This window comes from Hyperoodon ampullatus (genome assembly GCF_949752795.1).
Source record: "Hyperoodon ampullatus genome assembly, chromosome: 6".
In the NCBI taxonomy this organism is placed as follows: Eukaryota; Metazoa; Chordata; class Mammalia; order Artiodactyla; family Ziphiidae; genus Hyperoodon; species Hyperoodon ampullatus.
The window spans coordinates 6,085,632-6,098,685 of NC_136919.1; the positions used below are offsets into that span (position 1 = coordinate 6,085,632).

Genomic DNA, 13,054 nt, shown 5'->3' on the forward strand with positions numbered 1-13,054 from the left:
TTCTAATCGTGTCCCTCCCCAGCTCCCCCTGTCAAAGCCAAGAACCCTAAGGATCTTCCCCAACCCGCTTACCTTTCTAATCACACCTCCCTCTTCCTTCCCCCCACCGACCCCCAGCTCCAGCTACCCCCCCCCACCTCCTTGCCAGACCTCCACCCCAGAGCATCCTCCTGCCAGAGAGCCCTGGTATTTGCTGTTCCCTCTGCCAAAACACCCTTCCTGCAGATGTCTGTCCCTCACCTTCCTCAGCACGTCTGCTCCCGTGCTGACGGCCTATTAAAAACTGCCCCCCTAACCCGCACTTCCCAACCTAGGTTTTCTCCCCAGCACCCTCACTGACGGACAAGTACACATTTCACTCTTCATTTCCTTGCTGTTTATAAACCCTTCGCCCCGAAGAACATAAGCTCACAAGCACAGGGATTTTCACGTTCACTGCCTGGCACATAAGCAGGACCTAATGAATCTTTGGTGGATGACGGAATGATTAAATTTAATTACTTCATTAAATATAATTAGGAATTATTCTTAATTAAGCATTACTTTTTGCTCCCCTAGATAGCTGCTGTCTGTGTGATAAATTTCCTTCTCATTTAATTCTCCCACAGCCCTGCGGGTGGGGACACTGTCGCATTTTTATATTTTTGGATGAGTAAACTGAGCCCAGAAAGGTGCCAGAGCCACCCTGCGAATAAAGAGCAAAGGCTCCTGGACTCCTCCTCTGGTGCTCCTGGACCAGAAGGGTGGTGGTCTCCCTCCCAGCCAAAGCCCCTCCTTACCAAAGCAAAATAACTGGATCAAGAAATCGAATTGGTAAAAGCAAACGTTTTTATAGTATACACACACACACCGGGTTCAGCATGACAGTGCCAGGTATGGGCGGGTCACAGTTCCTGCCGTCACCACAGGGTAGGGTCCGCCCCTCCCCTCGGGTGTCTTGGTGCCCTGTGTCCCGAGCCAGTTTCCCCTGGGGCTTGGGGCAAGCCTGGAGAAGCTGGTCAGGCTTCACCCCAACCCTTTGCCCTTTGCCACCTGAGGGCAGCCATTGTCACCTGCCTGCCGGGCTCCACCCCCACGGGGGGGCGGGGGAGTAGGGGGAGCTCGGGTTCCCGCTGTCCCGGGGTCAAGGCTGCGCTGCGCGCAGGGTCGTGTTTGCTGCAGGTCTCGCTGACGCACAGGGACAGGAGAAGATGACGTCGCTTGCCACAGCAGGTGGCGTGGGCAAGGGCCACCTGGGCGGGGCGGCCGGGGCCTCTCCACCCCCCCTCCCCGGAGGTCGCTGGCCCCAAAGCCGCTGCCCATGACCGCAACCCTCAGTAGGGGTAGGGGGACACGGCGATGAGCAGGACGAAGACGCTTTGGTGGCGCGGCGCCGCGGCGCGCACGGTGAGCCGGTAGAGGCCCGCGCGGGTGAGCGCGCGGCGGGTGTAGACCGCGCCGCGGCCGGCGCGCAGCGGGCGCAGGGCGAAGGGGCTGCGCGGGTCGGGCTCCAGCACGCTAAGCTCCGTGCGGTTGGCGGGGACGCCGGCCTCGGAGAAGGCGGCCAGGCGGACCACGTCTTGGAGGGCGCGCACGCCCAGGGGCAGCGGCAGCAACTTGTACTGCAGCGTGGAGGGGCCGCCCGCGCTGCAGTCCTGCGAGCAGCGCCGGAAGCACGTCCTGCGGGCGGGACAGACCGACGGACTCTGGGTTGCCATCTGAGCGTGCCCGGTCGCATAAACCGGATCTCACCCCCGACCCCCGAAGTTCAGCCATGTGCCGACCCCCCACTCCACGCGCCCTGTGCCTCTCCACAAGTGCCACTGTTAGCCCATTTTAGAGAGCGGCAAACTGAGGCCCCAGGAAGCCAGAGACGTGCCCTTTCCCATCCGAGCAGGTCCCCCCCATAGGTGATAAAATTTACAGACCTCCAGGTCCCCCGCAGCCCCAGAGCTGAGTCACGGGCTCTGGATTTGGGGGGGTGGGGTTATGCTCAAAGACTCGTGCTCAGCCTTGCCAAGGGTGCCCACTCCCTCTCTCCCCCCCACATCAGCCTAGGCTTCCTGGTTAGTAGAGTCCGGGGCAAGTCGCCACCCCAGGATCCTTTCCCTAACAGCTGCAGCTGGTGCCAGCCAAGGTCCGTCCCCATGTCTGTGCGTGTTTAGGAGTGTCTGTAGCCACAGTGAGAGAAATGTATTTTGTGTTTGTGTAGCTGCGCATGTCTGAGCCCTGGGGTTGTGTGTGGGATACTGGGTGGGATTTATGCGCCTGCACGTGTGTTCCTGGGTCCAGAGTTTCCTGAATGTATGCATGTGTTCCCAAGTGTCCCTGTGTGTCCATCTCCCAGCACCCCTCCCTCCCTCCAGTTCTCTCCCGACTCTGGTGTCTCCCAGCCCCCGGTGCTCCATGCATGGCCCAAGCATCACTGTGCAGGAAATGATACTGCCCAGGTGAGCTCACACCCCAAGTGGCTGCAGGAAAGTGCTTGAGGGCACACTGCCCCGTGAGCTCAGGGGCCCCGCCCAGGAGTCCTGGAAGGGTTGACCCACTGACCCTAAGAGGGTCTCTGCCCGAGACGGGGCCTTCCTGGAGGCCCTCCTTCCTCCTTCTGGCTATACAGGAGCCAGAGTGTCGGCTGCCCAGATCCTGGCAGGGAATCCTCCCCATTCATCCCCCAGCCAGCTCAGCCCTTACCCAGGGCTGGAGCCCTGCCGGAAGGTGGCAGGACACGGCGTGTTCACACACTGGTAGCTGCCGCGGGTGTTGAAGCACATCTGGCTGGGCCCGCACTCGATGCTGTCCTCCTGACACTCGTTGATGTCTGGGCGGGGAGGTAGGTGAAGAGATGGGGGGTGAAAAGATGGAGCAAAGTGGGGAGGGGCCAGGGAAGGCGTGGGGGAGGGTTAAGTGGGAGAGAGATGCCTTCCGAGGGCAGCAAGGTGCACGGCCCCTTCCCCGGTCCCCAGCCAGCCTGACCCATGACAGCCCAGGTGGCAGTCTCCTAGCACCTCCCCGTTTCCCCAGGTGGGCACTCTGAGGACCTCCTGAGCCTAGAGCTGGGGTGGAGAGGCTGGGGGAGATGAGGGCTGCCCTCGGACCCAGAGCAGCCACTGCCCATGATCCTTCTCTGCCCCCCGTAGGAGCCCCACTCTCTCAGGGGACATTCACTGACCCCCGTGACAGAGAGGGAGGGATGGAGACTGGCAAGGCAGACATGATTCCTGGTTTACAGGGAAGAAGCAGCATGACTGGCCGGACCCCAGAGCACCTTAGTTAGGGAAAATGCACTTGGCCTGGGAGTTGGAGGACTTCCCTGCTACTCCCAGCAGCAGCTGCCTTGCTGCGAGCACCAGTTCTGTGCCCGCCCTCCACACGTCTCTTCCCAGCATTTAGGGGAGGGCTCTGTTAGCCCCATCTCACCAGGAGACTGAGGCACAGAGAAGTGAAGTGAGTTGCCCAGTGACACACAGCAGAGCAGCAGTCGACCCCCAGGGCTGTTTTCAGAGCCTGCCCATGCAGTTTCTGAGCTCCTGCTTGGAGTGTGGGTCCCGGCCTGGCTCTGGCCACCTGGGGGTGGCACTTACCCCCTCCCTGCCCCTCCCTCACATGAGATGGTTGGGAAGGGGCTGGAGAGAGCAGACTGGGTGAGAGAAGCCCCCTCCTGCTTACCCTGGCAGTTCTTGCCGCTGGGGAGGAGGCGGTAGCCAGCGGGGCAGAGGCACTGGTAGCTGCCCTCGGTGTTTCGGCAGGCGTGCTGGCACAGGTTCCTCACCCGGCACTCGTCCAGATCTGGCTCGGGGCATGGGAGTGGGGTGGGGGGGATGGGGACAGAGAAACACTGCGTCACAGATGCCCAGGTGGCCACACGACTAACCGCAGGGCTCAGGACAAGCCAGGGAAGTCCCTGCCTTAGGCACCCGGGCCTTCTCCCTGCCCTGCCCCACCCAACCATGGATTGCGAGGTTAGGAGAGTCCCTGGGCTTGATGCGCACCAAGGCATGGGGGGTGGAGACAGCGCTTCCAGGACACCCTCTGCCCAGGTGGCAACGCTGAAGCACATCCGCCCTCCAGGCTACCCTCCCCCTTTGCACCTCTGCAGCCCGGCGCCAGTCTCCGCAGGGCCCAGGGACTCTCCTCGACACCCCCTGCCCCTGTCGCACCCCCCAGTCCCTGTTCACATTCTCATGTCAACCTGGAACATACTCCTTCCCTCCCTGGCTGCTTCACCTCTGCACACCAAGAGGAATGTTCTCAAAGTGGGTTCCTGGGAACCTCTGCCCTCCCTCTGGGTAAAGTGTCCTGAAGTCAAATGGTTTGGAAAGGACTCCATCCGCTTTGGAAGCCCCTTGCCGATGAGCACAGCCAGGACTCCAAGAAACCTCGTAGCGAGGAGGCTTCCGTCTGCCTGCACCGCCTACCCCGCTTGCCTGTGAACCCTGGGTTTCTGAACACGGGTGTGGTGCCCACACGCCCAGCCCAGGAGCCTGAGACAACATAGCGGGGTGTGTCCCCGGTGGGCACGGCTGGGGCTCCGTCTTACCCGTGCAGACGCCATTCTGCCGGATGAAGCCAGGCGGGCACCAGGCCCGGCCCACGCTCAGGGCTCTGGGGCCCGGTCGGAGGGAGACCCAGGCGTGGTAGGACCCACTGGGGACGGGGGCGCGGGGACGCAGCCAGGCCACCAAGGGGTCCCAGTGGCTGACGGTGGTCACGTTTGGTCCACTGCGCTCCAGCGGGGTGCAAGTCCTGCCGTCTCGGAGGAGGGTCTGGCCTGGCGGGCACAGGCAGCGGTAGCTGCCCTGGAGGTTGTGGCACTGGTAGGCACAGCTCTGGGGCAGCTGCTGGCACTCATTGATATCTGGAGAGGAGCAGAACCAGGCAGGGTGCCAAGGTGGCTCAGGGCGCACTGCAGCCACTCCACCGGGCTCCAGCCGCCTCCGCTGCTCTCCGGAGCTCCCCAGAATCCAGCTGCCTCACCCGCTGCACACAGGCCTGCCCCCAAGCCCTCCCTCTCCTGGACCACCCCCAGCCGCCTCTCCCACTCCAGCCTCTACTGCTCAGAGAGGCCCCCCACCCCACCCCCAGCTCTGAGCTCCGGACCCCAGTGTCCCTCAGCACCCCTCCCTTCAGCCTCCTGGTGAGGTCCATTCCACCTGCAAAGCCTCTCTGAGACCCACCCACTTCTCTCCACCCGCCTCCTCCTCCTGGGCTCCCAGGGAAGGTGACCTTGCTGGGCAGGGGGTGAGGTTTCGGTGGGAAACATCAGGCAAAGCACGGATCAGGCACATGGTGGGCACGCAATCGGTGTTGGCTGCTGTTCTATTCACAGAACTCAGTGTCACCCCTGTCATAACCGATCCCTGCCTGTGAGCTGTGGGTGCTGACCAGGGTCCCAGGGAGGGGGTGGCTCTCCCCATACCTAAGCAGGGCAGGCCGGGGCCCTGGACCCGGTACCCCCTGGGGCAGCCGCAGCGGTGCCCGCCTGGGGTGTTCTCACAGATCTGGCTGTAGTGACACTCATCTGTCTGCTCCAGACACTCGTCCACATCTGGAAAGGCAGGGGCAAGGGTGGGGGGCGCTGAGCCCACAGTCCCTCCCCCTAGGACATACCATGCGTCTCTGCGTCTGGGCCTCATCCCCATCCCCATCTTCAACTTCAGTGCCACCGGGAGGAATGCCAGCGTTTGCAACCACCCTTCCTAATTATACCAGCTTTGGAGGGTAAGAAGGTTCTGGGTCCAAAAGAAGAAAGGGGCTTAAAAGGTGGGCTTTGGAGGCAGAGTCCTGGGTGTGGACTCAGCTCTGCCATGTCTCTTGATCCTTGAGCCAGTAACTCTCCCTCTCTGAGCCTCAGTTTCCTCATCTGTAAAAAGGGGTCACGATAGGACTCCTTCATGGGATCATGGGGAGAAAACTGGATCATGCACATGAAGGGCTTAGGACCCTGGTATATGGGCCGGGCTCAAAAACTGGTGAGAAGGAAGGGAGGGAGGGCGGGAGGAAGGCAGGAGGAGCCTAGAAATGGGATGAAATGGGACGACTGCCTCTTCTGAGTCCAAGTTTACCACGCTCTCCCCCTCCACTGACGGCCTCTCTTGGGGAAACCAGGAGGACCCACAGTCATGAAAGCCTAGAATTCTAGAACAGGAAGGACCCTAGAGGTCACCCATCCAGGGGTGGCACCTAGGTTTTGTCTCAAAGGCCCACTGCAACTGATTCATAGTAGCCACTGTAGCTGGAGAAGCTGTGTTGAGAAGGATTCAGAGGCTGTGTGTGGGCTGGACCATGATCCACGAGGGGAAAGAGGAGAAGTGGCAGTAGATGTAGCACATGTTTGCCATCCCTGACCTGGTCCCCCTTCATCAGACAGATAAGAAAACTGAGACCCAGAAAGGAAAAGACACTTGCCAAAGGGACTCAAGTCACCAGCAGCCAGGCTGGGTCAGGACTCAGACCTCCTGAGCCCAGCTCAGGCTTTCTCCCTGGCCTCACTCGACTCCTTCTGCCAAGAGAGTTCCGGTTTCCCTGCAGGCCCAGCGTCCCAGTGACACACAGCATGCCCTCTGCTGAACCCTGGCAACCACTGGGTTCCCGGGAGTCAGGACAGCCCGGCACCATGCCCCTGTCACCTTCACAACCGGCTCCATCAGTGGCCACCCGGAAGCCAGGCCTGCAGTTAGGGAGGCAGCGGTAGGACCCCAGCAGGTTCACGCAGCGCTGTCCCTCTCGGCAAGGATCGGCCTCCCAAGCACACTCGTCCACATCTGTGGGGGGAACGGGGGCAGGGGCTGCATGAACACTTGTCCCCAGGCCCAGCCTACCCACACAGGCTTCGTCCTTAGGCCCAGAAGCCCCTGGCAGGAAGGTCCCCACCCCTCCTGCTAGCTTTGTCCATCATCTCCGCAGCCCCAGAAACACAGAGCCTCCTCTGAGGGACCCGGAGGCCCTGGCCTGTAGCATCTGAAGTGAGGCTGCACACAATGCCCTTTGGGTGCCCCAAAGAGACTTGGCCACACGAGGCCCCACTGGTGGGATGGAGGGACACAGGTGTGGGATCAGAGTCCAGACAGCGTCTCGGGGTCAGATTTATCGTCCAGCAGCTTCATTATGGGGGAAGCAGGGCAAGAGGCCAGATGGGTATCAGCTCACTTCCAAGCCCGGTGGACTGGAAATGCCCGCTGAGGGCTGGGAAAGCTTCAGCGGGTGTGCGTGCCGTGAGCACGTGGTGGCCACATGCATGTCTTTAGAGATCCCTATCGCCCGTCAGTACTTGAGCCTCTCCCCTGTGTGGCCCTCAAAATAAGAAGTTCTCAGTGGGAACAGGGCATGGGAACCCTTAGGTTCATGTCCCCTGAGGGATGTGCCCCCTGGCCAGGGTCCCAGCCCCGGAATCTCCCTGAGCACACCTGGGCCAGGTCCAAGATGAGCCTCTCCACCTGGGGCCCACTCACCTCTGCAGGTCCTTTCATCCCTGGCCAGGGTGAAGCCAGCTGGGCAGGAGCAAGAGAAGCGGCCGGGCACATTGCGGCAGGAGTGGGCACAGGGGCTGGGACTGCCCGAGCACTCGTCCCTGTCTGCGGGCAGGGGGAGAGGTCCGGTGGTCGGCGCTCACAGGCCCTCCAGCCCTCCGTCCCTCCCAGGCTGAGGCCTCCCTCGTCCCTGCCGGGGTAGGGAGGTGTGCTCACCCACGCAAAACTCTCCCTGGGTGTCCAGCTCAAAGCCCTCTGGGCAGCCGACGTCATTCTCTTCTGCTAGGCAAAGGGGAGAGACCCTGAGGACACGAGGGCCCCAGTGCCCAAGGCGCCCGGGGATAGAGAGCCCAGGCCCATGTGGGGGCCCTGGCAGCATCTGGCTGGGGCAGTGGAGGGTGGAGACAGGATGGGGGCCTCACCAGCTCGCAGGGCCGTGGAGAGCTGGAAGCGCAGGGCCTTGGCCTCGGGGTCGAAGGCCGAGCTGATAGCGGAGGCCCGCAGATGCTGCACAAGCTGGGGCTGGGGGCCCTGGGCCGCGTCGTACCGGATGCTGTGGTTGCCGCGCAGGAACGAGACAAGGCTGTCCTGCAGGAAGCTCTGCGTGGAGCCCACAAAGAGCCGGCCGGGCCCCGTCTGCACATACTGCTCCTGGAAGTCCTGCAACAGGCCGGTGGGGAGGAGGACATCACGGTATCAACTTCCAAGGGGTGAGGGACCCTCAGCCTCCAGTGGGGATGCTGGGGTGTGGGCCTGGTGGGCCTTTCAGCTCTTCTTCCAACCAGCTGAGCACCCTTGAGCTGTCTGCGAAGCTGGGCCAGAGCATCCTCCTGCTGTGGGGTTAGTCCTCCCCTCAGCCCAGCCAGGCCACGCCCCAGACCCTGCTGGGGAGTCAGGAAGGAAAGTGGGCCCGGCTGCTCGGGGAGGGTTGGGGCAGGACATGCCAGTGTCTCGCGCGCGCACCCCATCTGCACACCCCAGGGCTCTCCCCCCACCTGCACTTGCAGATCTGCGTCCGCCAGGCTCTCGGGGACGATGCCATTGACCACCACGTCGACGAGTAGGAAGCCATTGGGATCCAGGCCCCGGGCCACCTGGGTCATCGTGAGCAGCTCCCCTGCAATCCATCCCCACCCAGCCTGGAGTCACCTCGGGGGAGAGGCCCTGGGCTCAGACCTCAGCCCCACCTGGCCCACCTCGGGGAGACCCCCGCTCACCCGTGGCAAACTCCACATGCGACTCCTGCTGGAAGCGGCCGCCCGTCAGGGAGTGGCCGTTCAGGGCATCTCCACTCTCTCTGGCCAGAGCCCAGTAGATGGGGGCGATGGTGACCACGAGCACCCGCATCAGAGGCCCTGGACGGGGTGGACACAGAGGCTGGGTTAGAGCCAGGTCCCGAGGGCAGCCGCTCTCCTGCTCAAGGTCCCTCTGCAGCTCCCTACTGCCCGAGGAGAGCTCAGCCCCTTCCCTCCCTACCCAGGCCTAGCCCGTGATTGCCTGCGCCAGGAATTAGATCAGAAGGTGGGAAGCGGTGAAGACAAAAACTACTTCGTGGGCTTCCCTGGTGGCGCAGTGGTTGAGAGTCCGCCTGCCGATGCAGGGGACATGGGTTCGTGCCCTGGTCCGGGAAGATCCCACATGCCGCGGAGCGGCTGGGCCCGTGAGCCATGGCCGCTGAGCCTGCGCGTCCGGAGCCTGTGCTCCGCAACGGGAGAGGCCACAACAGTGAGAGGCCCGTGTACCGCAAAAAAAAAAACCCCCCAAAACCCCAAAAAAACCTACTTCGTGGGGTAGTTGTGAAAATTAGCAACATATATTTATACAAAGAAGTGCCTTTAATATTCAACTGAATTCAATAAATATTGAGGGCTACTGGGTCACCACAGAGCATGGGACTGCATCGACCATCACTACATACATGCTGGACCAAGCAGAACATCAACTGTCTCCTAACCTGCAGACACCTTCCAGAAGAGCCTGGGAGAGGGAGGATCGTTCTAAACCACTGACTTGGAAAAAAGAGCCCAAAAGTGCCCTGGACATGGATTCTCAGACCTTCCCATGATGCCCAGCCCTCCTCTCAGGCCAGGTGGGGCCTGGGACTGGGGAAGGGGCAATGCTGTTTGCTTGGGACCAGGGATGGTCCAGCTTCTCAGCCAAACTGCTGGCTCAGAAGAGGTACCAGAGGGCTGATGTTCACGGGAGCCAGCTGTGCCCCTGTCCCTGGGAGCAGAAACTTCTCGGCCTCCCTGTGCCTCTGCTTCCACTAAACAGAGCCAGGCATGCCCGGCCTGGAGCCAGATGCTTCTCTATGGTTCCTGCTCCTGAAGCTGGAAGCAGCAGCCACACCTGGGCAGTGTCTCACTTCACTCCCTCTCTGCCAACAGCCAGCCCGGAGTGACCCCCCACCACCACAAGCCAGAGTCCCCTGACCTCCCACTGCTCACACAGTCTGTGGTCGAGGGCAGCTCTGGAGGAGCTGCTTTTAGCAAAGCCCCTGTCAACACTGCCCTCTCCCTGCTCTGGACCCCCATGAGGGGATGCAGGACCCCCCTGGGCAGGGTGAGACGGCAGGGTCCATTACAGCAGCGTCTGTAATGTCTCTCCAGAACATTCCATTTGCTTAGGACACACTATTTTATGAATCTGTTTGACAGAGGACATTTCTTGGTTCTCTGGGCCTTCTAGCTAATTTTATTCTCCACGTTTCCCCTTTTCTGTCCCCTGCAGCCCATATCCCTTACTCCTTATTAGCGATCCCTTCACTTCGGTAGCAGCTCTTGCCTTAACAGTGGGAAAAAAAACCTCACATAGCAATCAGTGGTTTCAAAAGTCACAATCTGACCCTGCATTCACATAATACTGGTAATTTCGCACTCTCGGGCTGATCTTAAATGCAGTTATTTTGTTTGGTTGGGGGCTGTGGGGTGGAGAGGAAGTGGCCTGCACCTCGATCCACTTTGGCTCAGACTCAGCTCAGGTCGGAGGGTCCCCAGACGCAGGAGATGCTCTGGCCCCCACTTACCCACACTCGCCGGGATGTGGCTGATGCTGCCGCAGATGGTGGTGACCCCAGAACGTGCCTCCTGTTGCACGCTGGTGTTGAGGACAGCCATACCAAATTTCTGCCCATTGATCACCCCAAACATGCTGCCCCGGCTCCCCCGGGGCTCCCCTGTGAGGAAGGAAGAGAACAAGAGTGACACTATCCACCTCTGTGCCCTCAGGGATATGCAGGTACTGTTTTCCATTTCATGAAGGAGTAAACTGAGGCTCAGAGAGGGGCAGTAACTTGCCCAAGGACACACAGCTAATGGGTGATGAACTCAACACTCAGGGGATCCTGGCTTCTAGACAGAAGGGAGACTTTTAAGAGGAGCCCCACACAGGGATGGTGCCAGCTTCTAATTCTGGCTCTGCCATCACCTTCTTGAAAACCTGGGCAAGTCTGGCCCCCAAGCCACACTTGAGTTGGCTTATCTATAAAATGAGGAGGTGGGACCACAGATGCACTAAAGACCTGTTGGGTTCTAAAATGCCAAGTGATGGGGGCGGGGGGCCTGGCACACTGGAGGAGCCAGGGAGGAGAGGCAGGGCACCGGGCCAGGAAGTGAATGCTGCCACCTGAACACTTCCCATTCCATCAGTGGCCCTGGCTCCAGCTGCCCTGCAGCTGGCCCAGCTGGGGTGGGCTGAGTTCCTAGCAGCCGCCAGGCAGTCTGCTAGCAGATGCTCTTCAGCACTAATCAAATGGATTATACAGGCACAGGGGGATGCTTCCTCTGGCTAATGGGCCAGCTGTCTCGTTTGGATAGATTGCAATAGACAGAAGCTAGCCTGCCTCTCCACTCACCAGCCCTCAGGGGAAACTGACAACAAATTGCCAATGATCTATCAAAAAAATAACATACAACACTCAACTGCCAAGATCCTAAGTGGATAGATCAGGGGGCTGGTTAATTTTGGATTCCAGGAAGCAATGCCATTTCCTGCAGCCCTTAGCTGGGGTTTGATGAGATTGGATGCCCATCTGGGATGTCTCTCGTCAATATCCGCAGCTCTGGGATTTACGGGGGGGACAGGAAAAGGCCATGAACCTTCCCCTGGCCTTGTAATAAGGGGGTAAGGAGGTGTTGGGAGCAGCAGATAAGAAGGCAGCAGCGTGACCCTGGCAGTTTTAGAAGGGGACAGGAAATTGGAGGCCAGGAATGACAAGCCACTGGCAACCTTCTCAGACATGAGGTGACTCAGCAGCCTCTTGTCCCCCATAAGGCCAGGATGCCCCTCCCAGACTTATGGGAAAGGAGGGAGAGAGTTAGGGGGCCTCAACGCCTTTGAATATCTTTTATATAGCAATGTCCCTTGAAGGAACTTATCCTATAGAAATATTCAGTCCAGCACACAAAGATGTGCACCACAGGCATGGTTTTTGGAGGGGAAACTGGAAAAAAAAAAAAAAAACCCACAAACCTGTTGTTTATTTAATGAAGCCAACAGCAATTAAGTTTAAAACATGTTCCTATGGAATGGTATGAAATCATTACAGAAGGTGTGGACTAGGCTTATTGTCATGGGCTATTGTCCGTGATGGAGTAAGAAAATATGGCAGGTTGTAAACACAACTTGTACATTTGACCTCATTTGTAAGAAGAAAAAAGTGTATCTCTTTACCTTCAGAGAAAAAGTGTAGAAATATATACCCCAAATAATTACCTGAGCTATTTCTAAATGAATTATGGGAGATAACTGATCATTACTTTTTTCTTCACACATTTAAAAAAATTATCTGGCCTTTCTACAATTAACATATACAAGGTAAAAATTAGTTGTTACCATTAAAAAAGTAAGGCTGCTGTTATGGGTTGAATTGTGTCCTCCTAAAAGGATGTGCTGAAGTCCTAACCCTCGGTACCTGAGCACGTGACCTTATTTGAATGTAGGGTCTGTACAGAGGTACCCATGTTAACATGAGGTCATGAAGGTGGGCCCTAACCTAATATGACTGGTGTCCTTACATAAAGGGGAAATTTAGAGACAGACACGAGCACAGGGAGGATGCCATGTGATCATGAAGGCAGAGAGAGGGGTGACGCTTCTACAATCAAGGAACTCCAGCAAACTACCAGAAGCTAGGGGAGAGGCCTGCAATAGATTCTCTATCACATATCTCAGAAGCAACCAACCCTGCTGGCACCTTGATCTTAGATTTTCACCCTCCAGAACTGCAAGATCATACACTTCTGTTGTTTTAGGCCCCACTGGGCAGGGAATCCCACCCCTGTCCACAAAGGTCTGGGCAGGGAGGCTCCATACCTCTCACGGCCAGGAACGCCTGGGCTGTGGCAGAGCCCAGGAGGTTGTGAGCAACACACTCATAGGCGCCCGCATCCCCAGCCTCCACTCGCTCCAGCCACAGGCTCCCGTCCGTTAGGGTCCTGAGCCGCCGGCTGGTCCGCAAGGGCTGGCCCGCTCGCAGCCACTCCACTGTGGGCGCTGGCTCTCCAGAGGCCTGGCACCGCAGGACCACGGCATCCCCAGATCTCACTGTCACGTCTTGGGGCTTCACCTGGAACACCGGGGCACCTGTGGGAGGCCCAGGACAGCTT

The 13,054-nt window shown here is 59.2% G+C and overlaps 1 protein-coding gene across 1 annotated transcript in view; it reads right to left on the bottom strand.

The window, feature by feature from the left end:
- Window positions 1-1,313: 1,313 nt before the first annotated feature.
- The window catches only part of HMCN2 (hemicentin 2), a gene marked incomplete at both ends in the record, with an annotated part of 149,376 nt that continues 137,635 nt past the window's right edge, over window positions 1,314-13,054 (bottom strand). Inside the window, 13 exons of the mRNA XM_079706160.1 lie at window positions 1,314-1,659; window positions 2,674-2,800; window positions 3,649-3,768; window positions 4,520-4,837; window positions 5,399-5,527; window positions 6,609-6,743; window positions 7,431-7,553; window positions 7,665-7,727; window positions 7,871-8,108; window positions 8,444-8,565; window positions 8,666-8,803; window positions 10,474-10,623; window positions 12,762-13,031. Coding sequence (XP_079562286.1) covers window positions 1,314-1,659; window positions 2,674-2,800; window positions 3,649-3,768; window positions 4,520-4,837; window positions 5,399-5,527; window positions 6,609-6,743; window positions 7,431-7,553; window positions 7,665-7,727; window positions 7,871-8,108; window positions 8,444-8,565; window positions 8,666-8,803; window positions 10,474-10,623; window positions 12,762-13,031 — 2,279 coding nt within the window. The remainder of the gene's footprint in view (window positions 1,660-2,673; window positions 2,801-3,648; window positions 3,769-4,519; window positions 4,838-5,398; window positions 5,528-6,608; window positions 6,744-7,430; window positions 7,554-7,664; window positions 7,728-7,870; window positions 8,109-8,443; window positions 8,566-8,665; window positions 8,804-10,473; window positions 10,624-12,761; window positions 13,032-13,054) is intronic.